At 36.6% G+C, this 21,265-nt stretch overlaps 1 protein-coding gene across 10 annotated transcripts in view; it reads right to left on the reverse strand.

Moving 5' to 3' along the window:
• LOC123757919 (protein bric-a-brac 1) overlaps positions 1–21,265 on the reverse strand; it is a 169,488-nt gene that overhangs the window by 65,289 nt on the left and 82,934 nt on the right. For 8 of the 10 annotated variants that reach the window (XM_045741873.2, XM_045741870.2, XM_069338719.1 and 5 more), the window contains one exon: positions 3,855–6,260. The exons of the other annotated variants lie outside the window; for them this stretch is intronic. In XM_045741873.2, coding sequence (XP_045597829.1) covers positions 5,691–6,260 — 570 coding nt within the window. In that variant the 3' untranslated portion in view covers positions 3,855–5,690. Of the gene's footprint in view, positions 1–3,854; positions 6,261–21,265 lie in introns of those variants that run through there. 10 annotated transcript variants of the gene reach the window in all.

The raw sequence follows: 21,265 nt of genomic DNA on the forward strand, positions 1-21,265 counted from the left end.
ATCCTTAAGGCTATGCAAATAAAACCGATTGTACTCCGCCAGCTGACATATTAAGGGGTGTGCTGGTGTGCCAGCCGACATGTGATTATGCGAGTATATCATAAGATGCACAAACTCCGATGCATACAAGGGGGCACACATTTGCTTCCTCAGGCCTCCAGTAACCATTCCCCACCTTGAAAAAACACCCAGAGTCCCTCATTTTCCTTCCATGGGCCTAGTAACGTGCTCTAGATTACTAAAGCCTATGAAACGTTCCTAAGGCCATGGCTTTAAAAACGTGTTGGGCAGCCATACTATGAGCCACTGAAATTTTAACAACAGCAAGCGAGTGATTACTAATATATATTTCAGGCAAAATGTACATTGCCCAATTATAATATTTAGATTTATATATAGCCTTATATATACAGTATATATTAGTATGAATAAATACATGGTGTGCATATACACCTACTGTATTTATACACATGCAGTATCTGTATATATGTATATTTTCAAAGTTATACATAATAAACACCATCTTTGACAGATAGAATTTGTTAGAGCAAAAAACTAAATAAATAAAGTGAGAAACATTGAAAATTAATGAACAAATTATTCCCATGTGGCAACTCACCTCAATTTAAAGAAACTCAACTTTCCCAGGCCACTACAGCTAAACTACAATAGGTAGAAACTTTTTACTTGGATTTTTTGTGCTTCCTGGGTGCTAATTAACAATACCAAATGAAAAAATACTGTTTTTGAAAGAATTTATTTTCAGCACATCACGGAAATGTCATTTTAAAAGGTGCACAGTGCAGGGGTTAATTTCTTTGCCCCTCAGAGTGAGAAAGGCGAATTTTTGCTGAGAAGGTATGTCTTAGTGATTTGGCGAAGTATTGTTGTGTATTGCAGTACAGTACTTCCGAGGAGGACTTTTCGTGAAGATTATTTTTTCATTTCTATGAAGTAAAGACAGGTGTCGATACTCATGTCCCTTCATGCGTAGAATCATACCCATGCCCTTACAGTGCCCCACCAACAGCTACCACCCCAGGGTATGATGCTGTATAGCTCACTGGTAAACAGCATCATTCAGATTCTCATATTTAGATAAACTTTTATAAACTCTATGATCTATTTCCTTTGCTTTGTTATGTCAGAAAAAATACTACTGCAGTACCCATGCCATATTTCTCTGCCAACCAACTGCCAGCGAAGCCATGATCTAGTTTATCTAATAACTCTACCTTCTTATCTATGGAAATAAAGTTCATCTTACTTTATGCACCCTTAGCAATCTTGCCAGATAACATGGTTTTCAAATTGCAAATAATGATACATGTACTGTATATCCAAAGAAAAATCTGTTATAGTGCTAGCACTTGCAGGAAGTCTACATTTGCAATAGAAAATGAGTCATACAATACTGTATAAACAAATTCCTTTGAACAAATTATAGTACTATACTGTACAAGTACAGCACAATAAAATATTTATAAAATAAATTTAACTACAGTATTTTAACTAACATTTACTAAAAAAAAACCTCAAAATAACATAAATTAAAAAAATTACAATCTTTTGGAAATGACTAAACATTATCTAGATCATTGGTCACATTTTTCACTGTGACCAATGAAAAATCTGGAACTCAAAATTTTTTTAATTTTGCAGGGATGATCTGGTAGCAATATCAGTCTTTTATACAGAGGCTTCCATTGTATGGGGGTTTCATATTTGAAGGTGCCATTGTATAAGCTTTGTATTTCTTATATTTTCCTTTTATCTATACCAGTAAGACAGAATGTGTTTGTCCAAAGTTGGAGGCCATGTGCTTGGGAGCAGCCTCAGAAAGCTTTGCACAGTAACTTGTTAATGTATGAAGTGTCTCACAGGGAAGGGAGGGTTTGACCCCATATCTCGTTTTAAGAAGGAATGGTTTCCGTTGTTGTAAGGAAGATACTACCTTGTGACGTGTTTGAGTTTAAATGTGTGTCGTGCTGAAATATGGGTATGTGAAACTCCTGTCAAAGCAGCAGCTAACATTCACATGTGCAGTAGCATATGTACATTGGGTAAATTGTTCCCCCTCTAAATATAGGTAAACAATGGTCTCACTGCATATATATAAACAAGACCAAGTACATTTTGTGATTAGAAAACATTATCAAAATATAAGTGTTAAATGTAGAAATCAAGTCTGAACTTCTATAAGAAGTTATAAGAAATATATTTTGAAGCTTAAAAAACATTGGAATGTTTTGGCAGGAAAGACACTTGCAAGGTGGCAGTCAGCCACTGTAGGAGGCCAAAATGTTGAGTGTGAACAGTCATGTCCATGCTCAAGGTATTTGTAAAGATCATGTTGCCTTATTTGTGGTCTATCTTCCTCAGAAACATTAGTACTGTATTATGCAGAACTTATTAGTGTTCACGATTCTCACCTTGGGTATACTATGTTCAGTTATGGGTCTTATAAATATCAACATACCAATTGTAGCGAGTCCCAAGTAAAACTAGTTATCTAATATTAATGCTATATGGCTTAACCATGATTATAGCCCCCTAGTAGAGATTGTTATATTTGAAGTGCCCTTTTGTAAAGAGATTGTCACTACTCTCTCTCTTTCTGTTTTATTAAGTCAGTTAGCTAACTTGGGAAGAACTGGTATAATATGGTTATTGTTAACTATTTTGGATTTTGACAGACAGTACTGTCAAGTACAGTAAAGTTTAAAAGTGAACTTATTTTTATAAACATTTTTAAGGCTTATAAATAAAAAGAGACGTCCTCTTCCCCTATTATTTTATCCTGTCTGTCTCTTGTGTTTTTTGCATTGGATTCTAGCAGTGAGAAGGAGTTCACCCAGCAAAGTGCGTTGCCTTAAGTATCTTTTAAATTTTGAGTTCATTTGAAGGCATTGACTGATACTTCAGAGGACGACTTGATATTCTCTTGTGTGAGCATATGTGTCGACTGGGTCAACACATCTTCATTACGAGAATCGTAAAGGATTTGTCGACCAAGTCCACACATTCTCATTACTTTATTAAGTTTGCTATATGCTTTCTCAAAAACTGTAATGCTAACAAATATCCTCTTACTCATGTACCTTCACTAGCTGCTTCAATACAAATATCTCATTCACACAATTTCTTCCATCATAAAACCCACTTTGTTAAGTGATGATTAATTTCTCAAATATTTCGTTACTAGTTCTCTAACAATCCTGCTGTAAACTTTTCCAACTATGCTTATTAGACTCATGCTAGTAGCAAATATTCCATATATAACTTTAAAATTTGTTCCAAATTTGAGAACAGTACTAACAATTGTTCCATAATTGAGCAGTCATTGTGTTCCAACCTTTAGTATTATAAATTGTATTCTAAGTTTGAGGAAAGAGATCTATTTATCAGTTAATAAGGATTAAGTAAAAATATGTATATATAATTAGGCAAAAACACCTCCACTGATATGGAACATATCTATACATGTATTTAAGTTCCAAGTCAACAATTATTTCATCCCAAACCCCATTTATTCAATATTTGTCTTTGTTGTTAATTTTTGTTTCACGCTTACAGATTCTTGTGTCTAGATAAAAATGAAGCTCAAATGACAGAAAATAAAAATAGCTTGAATAATAACCCACCATACTATATGATTACTCATCACATTGTATGTTTGCAGCAGAGACTTTGGAGGAAGCAAAACAGATTGGATGGACAATAATGTATATCTTCTTAAATTTATATTATCTCATTCTGGGTAGCTTAAATGTTATTGTCATAAATTCCTGACTGGATGATGTTAGAATTAGCCTCATCTCTCATCATTACCAGTATTAAAAAAAAGTATCACATATACAGTAGTAGTTTATTTGTGTTGAAAAGATTATATATGCTAACTTAAAAAAGCAGGTTCTTTTTTTTAATAAAATAACAAATACATTCAGAAATTACAAAATCTTGCATGCAGTTATAAAATTTATATGCAGTGAAATCCAAGTATGAGCTAGACTAACTAAAGCATTACAGTGTTTAACTTGGTTCCTATCTTTTTCACTCTAGTGATGAATAATGTTGTTGGAGGTTTTCCCAATACTCCACTTTCCAACCTGCATAAAACTGTACATAGTAGTTTTAAATACAGTACTCTATAATAAAAATAATAGAATGATACATTTTAAAAAGGTTATTATATTTACTTTGTGCAGTTATTTAATTGTCTTTTACAGTGTTAATTTTACAAATTTTATTATATAATGTCATATTATGGAAGTGTCATGTGATACACTGCTAATGATTACACTTAATGAGTACAGCTGATTAGCTTTTGAATATTGCATTTATTCCAGTTCACAAACAAAACTAGTAAAAATATTTCATTGCAGAATTCAACAACAGCTTAACACTATCGCACTCCGCCAACCGTCGTCACTCATTTTTCTCCCAATTCTGAGCGAGTGACTATGGCTCGCGTCATGTATTAAAATATTTGTAAAAAATTCAATTTTTATCCGATCAACTTCTGGGTGGTTCCAAAATGAGCGCCTTTAGATTGCGCACAATTTGATACCAAAATGAAAGACATAATACGAAAATTGATGTCAGAACACTGGAAAGATATAAATAATTTTGTGTTGATGAGCGTCCAAAAGTTAAAATATTTGCTAAAATTCCATTTATTGTTCTATTATTATGGGACTAGTTTTAAAATACACGCCTTTATATTGGGAACAATTTGATACCAAAATGAAAAACATAACATGAAAATTGGTGTCAGAACACTGGAAATATATAAATAATTTTGTGGTGATGAACATCCAAAAGTTATTGTCAAAATTCCATTTATTGTTCTATTATTGTGGGTCTAGTTTTAAAATACGCGCCTTTATTTTGCGAACAAATTGATACCAAAATTAAACACGTAACATGAAAATTTATGTTATCAAACTGAACGAGTATATACTTTAGTCTGTAGGCGTGCCAATTGGTGCTCATTTACGGGTAACTTGGGCGAATTTAGGCTTTGCTGTGAGGAGTCACACCAGGCTTTTAGATCTTATATGCATATACCCCTGTAGAGAATTTTATTGCGAACACAATGATACCAAAACGAACGACATAGCACAATAAGGTGAGAAAACTGTAACGAGTATACACATTTTACTGATTTTGCGCACTCACGGGTAGCTTTGCCGACTTTAGGCTTTACTGTGGGAAGTCACAGCAGGCGTTTGGACCTTATATGCATATACCCCTGTAGGGAATTCTATTGCAAACAAAATGATACCAAAACGAATGACGTAGTACTTGAGAATTAAGGTGAGAAAACTGAAATGAATATATACTTTTTGGTGTCGCCACACACTCGCCCGCACCGAACGGCGCATGACGTCATTACTGTGGCGCGCACGAACGGCGCGCGATAGTGTTAATTAAGCAGTATTTTGAAGCATGATCTTATTTCTCTTCAAAATTAATTATTTTTTTATCGTATAAAAATTGGCTTTAATATTCTCATGGGATAACTAAAATGGTAAATGAACTAGCCGGTATATTAAGGTAACGAAACAAGTATGAATACTGACATTCATGCTGTAACAATATAAAAGTTTATAATTAATCATGCAGCATGATAGTGTGTGCTGCTACATTAGAGAAAATAACAAAATGAGTTGGATTCATGTGATTGACTAATGTTGTGTTGAGTTAGATGTATGTGGCTGAGCCTGAGGTGGACCAGCATGTGTTTGCTGTTCTGAGGAATGTGACTGAGATGAAGATGGTCGGGAAAGTGTCTGCTGCTGTGAAGTGAGAGTCACTGTTTGAGACTGTGAAGTATGGGGGAGAGACTGAGAAGTCAATGAGTGTGCTGATAGGTGTGATGCTAAAGAAAGTGATTGAGACTGTTGTGGTGGCTGTGAACTGCTAATAAGTGACTGAGGAGTGAGGGTGTGAGACTGTTGGACTGAGTCTGATATATTCCCTGATCCAGCATCGCCCCAAAGTTCTCCTCCACCAAAAGGCATCGAGGGTATGGCAGCCTGATCCTCTGCACACTCTGCAAGCTTCATGGCACAAGATCTCTCATGTTTATAATAGTTGCTGCAGTGATTGAATGTACGCCCGCACACTCGACATGCATAAGGCTTCTCCCCAGTGTGAATTCTTAAGTGGTTGCGAAGGATGGACTTGAAGGGGAAGACTTTGGTGCAGAAGGGGCAGGGATGGGGCCGGCCTAGTCTGCGCAACGCTGCCATGCCCTGCAAGAACGGGAGGGACTTGGTCACTACACACTGCCCCATGTAACTCCTTACTTATCTTATAGTCCCTTGTTTAACAAAAATTATAGATTTTTACTATTTCATTTACTGTATATTATAAGTATCCTATTGTTTTCTGACAGTTTTCTATCTTTTTTCTTTGCTTATGTATTAAAAATCTTTTTAAATTATCCATTGATACGCTCTATAAAGCAAACTTAAAATATTGTTTAATTAAATTTTTTCAAGAAATGTTTAAGCAGTTTTTCATTTTGCAATACAGTACTGAGGTAATTTATAACTTATTTCGGCCTGTAAGCATTAAATTCTGCATGCTATCTGAGCAGAATGGTAGACAATTTTCACTTGCAGAGTATTTAATGCCCTGAACCAATTCACAGCACTTAAATGGTATTCAACACTTTAATAATTAATATTTAGAAATAATACTGCAAATACTTGTCTGCTATTTTTTTCTTAACATATTAAAAGTTCAAAGTTATCATTAAAAATAAAATATGGTTCACATTATTAAAGCATCAATTTTCACTCATTACAGTTTATATACACCATTACTTTACTTAAAGAGGAACATGGCCCTACTGCAATCTATTCCAGGCTTTATATCACAGGATTGCAATTCTGTTATGTAGACACTGACTCATCTTACTCACCCCATCTGTATGCCTATATATCTTCAAGTGATACCAGAGTACAGTACATGCCTATGAGTTTATAGGTACTATATTTTAATATACCTGTGAGGTAGGAAAATGATTGGAGTTCTGCATAGAAGCTCTACCATGGTATGAAGAGGAGTCCCTCATAGAAGCTCTACCATGGTATGAAGAGGAGTCCCTCATGGAAGCTCTACCATGGTATGAAGAGGAGTCCCTCATAGAAGCACTACCATGGTGTGATGAGGAGAGGTCCTCATGGAAGTGCTATCACAATGTGTTGTAAGAAAAGTGTTTCTCATGGAAGTATTACCATTGTGTGAAGAGACGAGTTCCTCACATAAGTCTAGTCCCCACCCCATAAAAGAATCACCATGATGTGAAAAAAGTTCCTTATGGAAACACTACCATGGTTTGAAGAAGAGTTCCTTATAGAAGGAATGCCAAGGTGTGAAGTAGTAAGTGTTTCTTATGGAAATACTACCATGGTTGGAAGAGAAAATCCCTCATGAAAGCACTGCCATGGTGTGAAGTAAGAGGCAAGTCCCTCATGAAAGCACTACTATGGTGTGAAGTAAGTGACGAGTCCCTAAGGAAGCACTACCATAGTATGAAGTAAAATAAGTCCCCCCTCAAAGAAGCACTATTATGGTGTAAAGAAAGAGAAGAGTCCTTCATGAAAGCACTACCATGGTGTGAAGAGAAAAGTCCTTCTTGGAAGCACAATCATGGTGTGAAGTATGAGAAGATTCCCCTGTGGAGGCACTACCATGTTGTGAAGTAAGAGGGAGTCACCTTTTCCATATTTCTGGTTCTTAACATTCATACTTAATAGACTACAACACTTCCTTCACCTTCACATTGTTTATTTAATGACCATTATTTTCCTTTATTTTTGCATACTTGTGCTTTTATATTTTGTTTCTTTACCAATACTTTATCATTTCAAAAGTTTTATTTAATATCCAAACCATATCCAAAGTCTTGTGCAATTAAGGCCAAAAAACAACAGCTTTAACCATTATTCATATTTCCTTGAGATATAGTATGTTAGGAAGAGCTCTTTCTAAAGATAAAACCTGCTTCCACTGACTAAAAATATGTGACCTTCACTTGGACAAATAATATTTAAATCAATTCAGGTTAACACTGTTGCTATTGCAGGGAACAATTGATAGTCTCAATTCATATCCTCACACCTAGATTCACCAGAATTTTAATCCGTGTACATTGATGACATTTCTTATTTTGAAATTACTGAGAGGCAATATATTCACTTTGTTCTTTTGGTGCTTTCCCATTATATCAGTGGTGGCAGTGATGTGTGCTTATACTTGCAAGTCATGAAAGCGGGTTTGAGGACTGTGTACTCACCTAAACATGCTTGCAGGGCAGCGCTAGGCTCCAAGCCTCACGTTCCAAATGTTCTTAAATAAAAGTAATGACTCATTTCTCATGCTTTTATCAAGTTTATATTTAAAATTTTGAATAAAATTTGCTTCAATGACTTCTACATTTAACCTATTGCCAGCTCTAAAACTGAAAAAGTTCTTTCTGGTGTCTCTAGTTTCCAGCTATAACCCCTCACTCTCTGTTCCTAGCTTTAAACAATGCTGCTTTGTCTACTTAATATAACATTCTAAGGGATATAGACATAGTTATCATGTCCCCCTACCTGTCTCTTCTTTCATCCAGTGCAGTAAAGTCATGTCTTCTCAGTCTTTCCTCATAGCTCAATCCCTTTTGCTCAGGAACAAGCCTCATTACACATCTTTAGACAGTTACTAGTTTATTCCTTGTCCCTTTTTATGTGAAGGTGCCATGCTGGGGATGCATATTCAAGAGTGGGTCTCACCTTAGTTGTGAACAAGCTTCTGAAGGATACACAGACATTGGTCAGTATGTCATATGCTGTTGTTGTTATTCTGCTAATTTTGGCTTCTGGCATCAGATTGGGACTATGTCTACTTCCAGTTCTTTCTCCTTTTCTGATTGAAGAATCTGTCTTGCCTTCATCCTCTATTGCTGCATTGGTCTCTACACTTCTGTTCCAATTCTCATAACTTTATATTTGGCCGCATTAAATTCCAGCAACCATTTTTCAGACCACTTTTGGACTATGTCCAAATCCATTTGCAATGCATCATAATCTGTCATGACTCTTCTCATTACTTTTCCATCATCAACAAACATTGATATGAAGGAGCCAATTTCCCCCTAGAACTGACCCTTGTGGTATTCCACATATAACCTCTTTCCACTCTGATATCTCTGCTCTCACTCTGGGTCTTTGCTTCTTTCCTGAGAGGTACTCTCTGATCCACCTTAGGACTTGTCCCAATACACCAGCCTGCTTCTCTAGTTTGAGTAGGAACCTCTCGACTGGAACAGTACCAAATGTATTCTGACAGTCAAGGAATACACAGTCTGCTCATTCTTCTCTCCTTTGTTTGATTTGTGTCATTTTATTGTAGAACTTCAGCAAGTTTGTCAAGCAGGATTTTCCTTTACTAAATACATGCTGGTGGTTTGAGACAAAATTTATCTGTTCTAAATGTTATACTAGCCTGGTTTGGATCAGTGTGTCTAGAATATTGCAGAGATACTGTTAGTGATGTGGGTACTATATGTAGCTTAACGATTTGCTGTCCCCCTTCCTTGTAGACTGGCACCACATTAGCCATTTTTCAGCAGTCAGGAAGTTTTCCCATTTCTTGAGGGGAATTAAGTATTATAGCAAGGGGGACTATACAGTGCTTCAGCTACCTCCTTTAGCTTCGAAGGTGATATTTTGTCTGGTCCTACAGTTTTTGTCACATCCAGTTTCTATAGTTGCTTCTTTACTTCTTCTGGTGTCAATGTCATTTCTGTGAGACTCTACTGTGGAAGTGCCTGCTCAGTTTGGGCTCTTAGCTCTTGTGGCAAATCAGGTTCCAGCTTGAACACTTCTTAGAAGAACACTTTCGCATTCCAATGATGCTAAATATCATCCAATTGTTATTCACACACATTCATGTATTCATTGCTGTCACATATACAATAATCTATTATAAATACAGTACAGTACATCTTTTTTTTTTTGCTTCACTTCTCTATAGAATTCATTTGAAAATATTTTGGCATGAAAGTTTTGTAATATCCTAACAAATAACTGAGAAAACATAAGATGATTGTAAATATTTTGAGCATCACTAAGCAGGACCCACTAAGCCCATTATATTTAAATTTGGGAATATGCAGAGAAGCATAATCTATGATGCAAATACCTGTACAAATACACATCTGTATTTGCATCAGTTCTCTAGACAATTTCCTTTGCAAACATTTCACACCAAATTTATAGTTATAATTCATCAAATAACTTAGTAGATTATAACTATAAATTTTAAGAAAATGCAAGATGATTGTAAACATTTTTCACAAAGCTGAGCAGCCCATGAGCAATTGAGAAGCCCAAAACATTTATGGTTGGGAATGTGTGAAGGGACCAGACTGTCAAAGCGTTAAGTTCCTCGCAGAACTCCTCATCATTCTCCATGTGTCCTCCCTCCTTTTGTCAAATCTGATAACCTGATCGTTCACAGGCATCTTCCTCCTGATGTGGCTATGGAACAATTTTGGCTGGAATGTGACCCTGTATGCGAAGTCATTCTTGTACTGCATCTCTGTCACTCTCCAAGTTTCTGTGTACAGTACTCATTTCTGGTTTGTATACATTATGATTTCCTTCTGTTCTGTGTTCTCTATACAAGTATGTCTTCTATGTTCTATTGCTTTCTCTCTCTGCCTCCAGGCACTGCCTGTTGAACCATGGGCTAATGATCATCTTGCTTTCCTTAACCATTAGTGGTGGTATGAATATTTCCTCAGCTTCTTTAAGTATAATTACCTAAGTGTAAATATCTAGTTATAGGATGATAGGCTACACTCATGGTGTCCCATCTTCCTAGTACTTTGCTATGGGATGTTTTGAAACTACTGATGATTTTGGCATTCACCACCTTCTCACTTAACTTGCTCTGTCTACCACTCTGTTTGCAAAAGAGAACTTCTAAAATTTTATTGGCATCTTTGCTTCCTTAGCTTGAATCTATGACTTGTTCTTGAAGTTAAAGATTTCAAGAATTCCTCTTTGTCAATTTTGAAAATTCTTGTTACTATTTTGTATATAGTGATTATATTGCCTCAGTCTGGGGATGCCATTTGGTGGCTCGCTTTAGCTATCTCTTTGAGATTGCTCCAATCTACCAGTCGCATCAGTTGCAAGAGTTCATTTGGCCTACCAGGGACCAGAGCCAAAATCTGGCCTGTTCACATGAGGCACAGGGAGCAAATGACATTCCACCATTTCACCAGGAAAACATTCCAGAAAGTAAGCAAAGCTTTACACTCAACTGTTCGGTTTAGAAGACTCAAAATCTACTAAAATGCCAAATAACTCCCCAAACAAAACAAAATATAGTAAGCAAAAGAAAACACACAAAACTATTGAACCCAAAAGTACCGAATGCCACTACCATGTGGCCCAATACTCAGGTTGGCGGCAGCTATCAGATCAGTTCATCTGCTGATGTGCAGCCTGAAGTAACACAGTAGTGCTCCTTTATCTCATCATCTTGCAGCAAGTCTCAGAGCTTCTAAGCTAAGTACCAGCCATCTTAGGATTCATCCTGTAGGGCCTTTTTTTGCTAGTATATCGTACCATGTTGGCATTTGCTTCACGTGCATGTTTTCTGCCCAATTTCATTGTATGGACTCCACTTTTTGTGCTCCACACTGTATGTACCCATCGGTTAATTCCTTGTGTTTGTGAGCGTTAACAGTTTCCTCCGATATCCCCCCGTCCTACCTCTGTTTAGCTTAAATAGGATTTAGTTTTCCTTTGTGCACCTTTATCTACTCCACTCAAAAATTTTGAATGCGTTCATTATGTTCCTCTGTTTCTTCTCTCCTCTAAAGGATGAAGGCGAGTGCTCTCAACCTGTCCTCATATCTGAGGCTTCTGAATTCTGGTACTAATCTAGTTGTAAACTTCTGAACTTTCTCAAGGAGTCCCTCAACCCAATACTCTATGTCACATGAAGCTTTGAAACTATTAACGGTTTGGCATCTACCACCTCCTCACTTAACTTGTTCCAACTGTCTGCTACTGTTAAAAAAAAAAAAATGCAGATTTCACAAATTTCTCTGACAATTTTATCGATTCATGTTGTTATTTTGCATGCAATGATCATATTGCCACTTTTTCTATCTTCTAGTTTTGGCATATTTAGCACATCTAGTCTTGCCTTGTACTTTTTGTTTTTCAGTTCTGGAACCCATTTCATGGCATGCCTTTGCACCTTTTCCATTTTATTAATGTTCTTCTTGAGATATGGGCACCACACAACCTCTTCATATTCCTATTTTGGTCTGACAAAAGTCATAAACGGTTTCCTTAATATTTCACCATGTGTTTAAATGAAATTCTGAAGTTGGAAAGTGTAGCAAATACTCCTCACACAATGTCCGTTATGTGGTCTTCTTGTGACAGTCTACTATCCAGAAACACCCCGAGAGCTAGCTCTCTCTCTCTATCAGAGATGTTTCATACATTTCCACATAATTTATAAGTTGTGAGTGATCTATTTTCTCCTATTCTACATTACAAAACATGGTATTTATTCACATTGAATTCCATTTACCAAGAGTTGTTCTACATACTTATGCAGTCGGGTCATCTTGAAAGGCATGACAAATCATCTAAGTCTCATCTTTCCCAGTAGCTTAGCATCATCAGCAAACATGATCATTGTTACGTATCTCTAGTTGGATACGTATATAAATTCATGATAAAACTTATTAAGTTCCATTTCATCATTATCTGTATATGTATATATATATATTTTTATAATATATCATGAGAGTTGGCAACAGTGGGGACAGCAGCGGGGCTTGCTAGTCACAGGTATTAGACCTGTGATATTCGAGTCAATTTCCTGCTAGAGTACAGGAAGCTTGTGTTGTGTAGTTGCCAGAAAGTTCCTCTTTATTATTATATATGAATAATTGTGTTTATTATAAACTACATTACCTCTGTTTATGCATGTAAATTTAATCGTTCTTATTTAAAGTTGTTCTTATGTTTGCTTTAGCACAGTTTTGGTTGCTCATTAAGTAAATTAATTTTATATAAATTTACCATTCGTTATGTTGTGAGGGAGCGAATGTGGGGCGTCCTGACGCCACGTTAGTCAGTAGCTGGGAGTCGGGTTTAGCGTCAACTGTTCTGGTCTGATAAGTGTCTGTGTTTTTTTTTATTTTTCTGATTTTGTTTTAGTAGTTACAATTATCTGGTGAGATTATTTTCATTTTGATTATAGATATTTTGTAGGCCATCTGATTACTATTATATAAAAGTGAAATATCAAGTTGACATTAATCCACATTTTCTTGTTTATATAAATATTTTATATATATGCGTGATATTTTTTCCCTGGTGATTTTTCTTCTAATTATATTGTATGGTACATAATGAGGAGGTACACTGGTTGCACGTGTGTAGAAACAGATTCACATACATATCCCTAGCACGTTAATTTCTTGTCTCTGTAAGTGCAACGAGCCGTACGTACAGGTACGTAACAATCATATAGGTCTGTATTCCTTCTGGTAGATTGTTTATATAGACAATAAACATTACTGGTGCAAGAATTGAACACTGTGGTACTCCACTAGTAACACTTCTCTAGCCTGATAAACTGCCTCAGATTACTGCCCTCATCTTTTCTGTCTAAAATGTTTTCATTAATGTCAGCAGTCTGTCTGTCACCCCTCCATGTTCGTTTCTAGAACAGCCTCTTCTGTGTGGGACTCTGTCCAAAGCCTTTTTAGGCCCAGATAAATACAGTCAACCCAACCATCTCTTTCCTGTAAAATCTCTGTGTTTCTATTATAAAAACAAAGTAGATTTGTTACACAGAATGTTCTTGTTCAAAAGCTATAATGTCTGTCTGTTATCGCATCATCTCTCTCAAGGTATTCAACCAATATGGTTTTAACTAATTTTTCTAGTGTTCTGACTAGCCCGCTTGTCAGTGATATGAGTCAATAATTTACAGGGTCTTTTCTGCTATCATTTTTGTAGGCTGGAACTGTGTGTGTGTGTAGTTACAGGATGAGGGCTACACTCTTGGTGTCCCATCTTCCCAGCACTCTTAGTCATATAACTCTTTGAAGCTACTGATGGTCTTGGCCTCTACCACCTTCTCACCTAACTTGTTCCAACCATCTACCACTCTGTTTGCGAAAGTGAATTTTCTTATATTTCTTCGGCATCTTTGTTTTGTTAGTTTAAATCTATGACCTTCTGTTCTTGAAGTTCCAGGTCTCAGGAATTCTTCCCTATCAATTTTATTGATTCACGTTACTAATTTGTACGTAGTGATCATATCGCCCCTTTTTCTTCGATCTTCTAGTTTTGGCATATTTAATGCCTCTAACCTCTCCTCGTAGCTCTTGCCCTTGAGTTCAGGGAGCCACTTAATAGCATGTCTTTGCACCTTTTCCAGTTTGTTAATGTGCTTCTTAAGATATGGACACCACACAACCACTGCATATTCTAGCTTTGGCCTAACAAAAGTCGTGCACAATTTCTTTAGTATTTTGCCATCCATGTATTTAAAAGCAATTCTTAAGTTACAAAGCATAGCATAGGCTCCTCACACAATGTTTGTTATGTGATCCTCAGGTGATAGTTTTCTATTTAGAACCATCCCTAGATCTCTTTCTTTATCATAATTCTTGAAAGATTCTTCACATAATTTATAGGTTGTGTGGGGTCTATGTTCTCCTATTCCACATTTCATAACAGTGGCATTTATTCAGCAGCATTTATTTAGAATATTTATTTATCATCAGCAAACATGTTCATATAATTCCGTATTCCATCTGGTAGATCATTTATGTAGACAACGAACATCACCGGTGCGAGAACTGAACTCTGTGGTACTCCACTTGTGACATTTCTCCAGTCCGATACAGTGCCTCTGATTACTGCCCTCATTTTTCTATCCGTCAGAAAATTTTTCATCCATGTTAAAAGCTTACCTGTCACCCCTCCAGTATTTTCCAGTTTCCAGAACAACCTCTTATGTGGAACTTTGTCGAAAGTCTTTTTTAGGTGCAGATAGATGCAGTCAACCTAACCATCTCTTTCCTGTAAAGTCCCTGTGGCTCGATTATAGAAACTGAGTAAATTCGAAACACAGGATCTTCCCGATCGAAAACCATACTGTCTGTCTGATATTATATCATTTCTCTCCAGGTGTTCTACCCATTTAGTTTTTATTATTTTTTCCAATATTTTGACTATTACACTTGTCAATGATACAGGTCTATAATTGAGGGGGTCTTCCGTGCAACCACTTTTGTAGATTGGAATTATGTTAGCCTTTTTCCGCACATCTGCTACGACTCCTGTACACAGGGATTTCGGAAAAATCAGCTGAAGTGGAATGCTGAGCTCAGGTGCACATTCTCTCAGAACCCATGGTGAAACTCCATCTGGGCCAACTGCTTTGTTCTTACTTAGCTCCATGGAGCATTTGTTTCACTTCATCTCTAGACACCTCTATGTTCTCTATGCTGTTCTCTGGAATTCTTATTGTGTCTGGTTCTCTGAAGATCTCATTTTGTACAAACACACTTTGAAACTTTTCGTTTAATGTTTCACACATTTCCTTTTCATTTTCCGTGTATCTGTCCCCCATATTCAACTTCTGAATATTATCCTTTACCTGCAGCTTGTTTTTAATGAATTTATAGAAAAGGCCTGGATCTGATTTACATTTGTCTGCTATACCGTTCTCAAAGTTCCTCTCTGCCCCCTCTCCTTACTGACGTGACGTTGTTTCTTGCATCTTTGTATCGCTGGTATGTTTGGGGGGTTTGGCCTCTTTCTATAATGATTCCATGCTTGTCTCCTTTGATCTCTGGCCCTCTCGCAATTTTTATTGAACCCTGTTTCCTAGGTCTCCATGTCCATTTTGGTATGAATGTTTGTGTGCCTTCATCGTATATTTCGCAAAATTTGGCATACATCTCATTTACTTCCTTACCTAGCAACAAGTATGTCCAATTATACCCATGAAAAAAAACTTCTTAGTTTCCCCATAGCGTCCTCTCTTGAAATTGAGTTTAAAAACTGTTTTACTGTCTCCATCCTCTACTAGATTATATCGCATAACGTATTTAATGTCCAAGAGGACGTGATCACTCTTTCCCAAGGGAGGAAGGTACTGGATGTCAAATACCTCTTCTTCTTTCCTGGTGAATACTAGATCCAGTATTGACGGAACATCCCCTTCCCTCATTCTTGTGGCCTGCTTGATGTGATGATACATGAATGTCTCCAAGATGAGTTTTGCAAATCTGCCTGTCCAAATGTCCTCTGTTCTTGTCTCGTAGGCCTCCCAGTCTATTGCCTTAAAGTTGAAGTCCCTCAGTATCAACAATCGTGACTTATCTTTGTCAGCTCTTACCATAATCTCTCTCATGACCATTATGAGACCCTCTCGTCTATCATCCAGTTCTTCCTTTGTCCTGGTGCTGCTTGCTGGTGGGCTGTAGGCATTTAAAATTATCAGCTTGTCTTGATTCCAGACCTGCAATGCCATTATGTCAATATCTCGAGGGTTTTCAAATATTAACTCTCTTACCTTCTGGTGTTCTTTCACCAGCACAACCACTCCTTTCCCCTTCCTAGTTTTCCAGTCACGTCTTACAAAGCCACTTGGGAATACAACCTTATTTAAAATATTTGTTCAAGTTTCGTCTCTGTTAATACAACAATATCTGGGACTTCGAGCTGAATCATTCCTTCAACTCCAATATTTTCGATCTCACTCCATCTATGTTAGTATATGCTATTTTCAGGAATATGTTCCCCTCCCCTTTGTTCTTTACACCCCCCTTCCTTTAATGATTTTGTTTAATCATTAAAGTAAATATATTATATATATATATATATATATATATATATATATATATATATATATATATATATATATATATATATATATTATAAATGTCATACCTAGTAGCCAGAATGCACTTCTCAGCCTACTATGCAAGGCCCGATTTGCCTAATAAGCCAAGTTTTGATGAATTAAGAGAGAGAGAGAGAGAGAGAGAGAGAGAGAGAGAGAGAGAGAGAGAGAGAGAGACAGAGACAGAGACAGAGAGAGAGAGAGAGAGAGAGAGAGAGAGAGAGAGAGAGAGAGAGACAGAGAGACAGAGCGAGAGAGACAGAGCGAGAGAGAGCGAGAGAGAGAGAGAGCGAGAGAGAGAGAGCGAGAGAGAGAGAGAGCGAGAGAGAGCGAGAGAGAGCGAGAGAGAGCGAGAGAGAGAGGAGGGAGAAAAAAATAAAAAGCAGTTGTTGTTTTTTCAGAAAAAACAGTGCTATAAAACAGTGCCAAATGATTCCTTTTGCCATCTCAGTCTTGCTTATGATTCCAAAACACACATATAATCGAACTTCAAATTTATTTCATATTTATGTATCAACAATGCAACAAATAATAATAAAATACCTATGTTTAATATTTTGGTTGACTGGGTATTTGAATTGGGGATTGATGTACAATTCTGGGAAATAATACACAGTATGCAGGATGTTACTGATCAACCTCTTTCCATTCTGGACAACAAGTACAGTACTGTACATAAACTTTGAATATAATGTAAACTATACTGGTCAACATAAAGGCTTAATATTTGCTGGCTAACAATAAAACAAGCTTACCATAAATATGAGGCATTCCAAGATCACAATTGTTGTATACGGCATGCTTAATGAGCTAAAATAACAAAAAGTGCACCGCTACAATAGGATGTAGTCTGTACTGAGTGCAGATAAATTAAATGTAAATTCATAATATAACACAAATGTCCATATATATGTATACCATTAGGGATTGTGTGAGAAATGTATACCAAGGGTTTATTGTGATACCCTTGTAAATAGCAAACAAACTGACTATAACATATTAAGGAATATAAACTATAATTCAACAAAGATTTCTATTTACGGTATCAATTATTATTTAATGTTATAAGCTCTCTGAAAATAATTTTATGTGATAATATTTGTCACTGGTTTACTCTCATGGCCTTAAGAGTCTTTTAATCCTTCACATCCTGTGGTCAAAATTCAACCCTAGCTCCTCTTTATCTTTAGTGGCCAGAAGACGTGGGTTCCCAGCCATATTGGTGTTGCCTCCAATGACCTCATGACTGCCACTGCTAAAGAAGTCATTTGTGCCTATTCCAACTCCCTGACACAAATCTCTTACTCAGAATTCTACAGTCATTAAGCCATCAACAACTGCTGGAGTGATAGATAGTTAGCTATTATGAATAACAAATTGAACACTACAAAATGTGACATATTTCCTATGGCCTTCCTCTCCCCACTATACTTAATGGAAAAAAAAACAGACTTACACCATACTGTCAGACTGCACTAATTCACTAAGTCATGCACATTCAGGATTATCAGATATCTTCATTCCTAATGTTCCTTCAACCCTTGATAAAATCTTTAGCGAATCTAATACAAAGTATCTTTGATATTCCTTGTCCTATATTTTTGGGGTTTTGTATTAACATCCAGAATGATATCTAGAATTTTTGTTTACCATTTTGTGACAGTGCAAAAGAGTCTTCAGACTTGGTATATCTGTTAATAAGTACTGATTTACCAATTAATTTAAAATGAGTCACAAGACAAATTAATATTAATGGTCAACCTTTATAGAATGACTGACAAGATTTTTTGTTTAATTATTTGAATATGGCTGAGGGTTTATTTCATTACCCTCATAGTGTATTATAAAAACAGAAGTGAGGCATAAATGCACAATAACATGATGTATCAATGAGAAAATCAGTAAAGCCATGATGAGGATTCTTACCTGCACACTGGGTACTCCCTACTGTACGACCTAACCAACTTGGCCACAACTTGCTCAAAAGCAATGCAACCAGGTATTCAATTGAATCCTCAGTAGTTCCTAAGGCTTCCACTAAAGCCCAATCAGGGTTTTACACATTGTCCGCATACACTCTGGCTGTGGTATAGGAGTTCTACCTGCAACACTTCTCTTCAAATGAATTCCAGGTTGCATTGCTTTTGAGTGTGTTGTGGCCGAGTTGGTAATTCCATAAAGTTGGGAATACCTAGTATGCACGATCGAATCATCAAGGCTTCTACCGACTTTCTCTATTGATACATCATGTTAATGTAATTTCTTTGTGCATTTCAACAGAAGTGTTGCAGGTAGAACTCCTATACCAGTCAGAGTGCATGCAGGCACTGCATGAAACCCTGATTGAGCTTCAGTGGAGCCTCAGGGTCTCTAGAGGATTAAGATGAATCCCAGGTTACAATACTTCTGAGCATGTGTTGACTGAGTTGATTAGGGCATAAACTTGGGAGTATCTAGTGAGCAGGTTCGAATCTTCATCAAGGTTTCTATTGATTTTCTCCTTGAAGCAAGTAGCAAAGAGCACTACAGGATACATATTAAAGATGCACAAGAAATGTATTGATATTGATTTCATAGTGTGTGTAATTTCCTAAGTGTAGTTACAGGATGAGAGCTACACTCATGGTGTTCTGTCTTCTCAGTATCCTTTGTCACATGATGCTTTGAAACTACTGACGGTGTTGGCATCCATTACCTTCTCACCTAACTTGTTCTACTCATCTACCACTTTGTTTGCAAATGATAACTTTCTCATTTTTGTCGGTATCTTTGCTTTGTGTATACAGTACATGTAATCTTTCAATTTAATACAGGTTAATTAAATTAATGTCTGTGATAGGAAAAGAATTTGGGTGAAAAAATGTAAGAATGAACCAAGATCTCAACTACTGCAAATAATGCCAGGGATTATTAATTAAAGTTAAAGAACATATCAATACCAATAAGACAAGGTTTTGGACAAAATTATTAGGACTCAAGTTATTCAGAAAAGGAAAAAAATGGTCAACATTGCGAAGTTCTATAACAAACAGGGAAGAGGAAGATAAAAGTTGTGAGAATTCAAAGACTTTGAGAGAAGAATAGAATGTTACAAGTTTGTAGGATTGGCAGGTAAACAGTAAGCGATCACATCATGCTCATGACAAGTAAGGGCGACAACGTCATCACCCAGCTAAAGTGTTAACAAAACAAAAATACAGCTTACACCAGACAAATAACCTTAAGTGTTAATTCCAATATGTACACGTAAAAAATTAGATAAAAAAAGGAGCTGAAATATTAACAGATAATTGACCTGGATGTAAATCCTTAAAACAATGTAAATAAATACAATACCAAGGAGGAGATTATTTATATGTCATCTAGAACAGATGTTTCATACATAGTGTAACAAATTACTCTTTTTCTTTTTGTTCCTGGATAGCAAGAGTTATTTATTAATTGCTTAGACCTCCAAATATAGAACATGGCTATTATTCCATACAAACTTTGTTCTTGTAACCAGGACAGTACTATTTTAAAATTTGTTTATTTACCAGAATATTCCATAAAGAATCAATGCTGAGCAAAGTTTGAATAACTCCATAATGGGAACAAGTACTCATCTCTTTCCATGGCTCACTAGGTGCATCTCAAAGAGAATTACATCAGCATGAAGACCATGCTGGGTACCTTAAAATAGTACGAGTACAGCTGGGAGGTCATCGGAGACATCAAAACAGTGGCATTCCTGATGGGGTCTCCAAGGCAGTTTTATTAAGGTTCCCTGCTATCTTTGTCTTTAGGACAACAGTAAAAATGAAAAGATGCAAATTTTCTGTTTTCTCATAGGAAATGTGCAAATTTCAAAATATGACTGTCCTTGACACAGAAGCAAAGTCTGAGGAAAAAATAGTAATTTTCTATACTTTTTAGGCATAAGAAATTACAGGATAACACTACTATGCAGAAACCAAAATTGAATTACATTATGTAGCAGAGAAAAGAATGAGAGGGAGGGGGAAAGATGGTGGTGAGGGAGAGAGAAAGGGGGAATAAAGAGGTGGTGGTGAGGGAGAGAGAAAGGGGGGGGAATAAGAGGTGGTGGTGAGGGAGAGAGAAAGGGGGGGATAAGAGGTGATGGTGAGGGAGAGAGAAAGTGGGGGATAAGAGGTGATGGTGAGGGAGAGAGAAAGTGGGGGGGATAAAGAGGTGGTGGTGAGGGAGAGAGAAAGGGGGGGATAAAGAGGTGGTGGTGAGGGAGAGAGAGGGAAGAGAGGGATGGGAATTAATAAGGAGGGAGAATGGATGGGAAGGAAGG

Source organism: Procambarus clarkii, chromosome 40 (assembly GCF_040958095.1).
Source record: "Procambarus clarkii isolate CNS0578487 chromosome 40, FALCON_Pclarkii_2.0, whole genome shotgun sequence".
NCBI classification, from domain to species: Eukaryota; Metazoa; Arthropoda; class Malacostraca; order Decapoda; family Cambaridae; genus Procambarus; species Procambarus clarkii.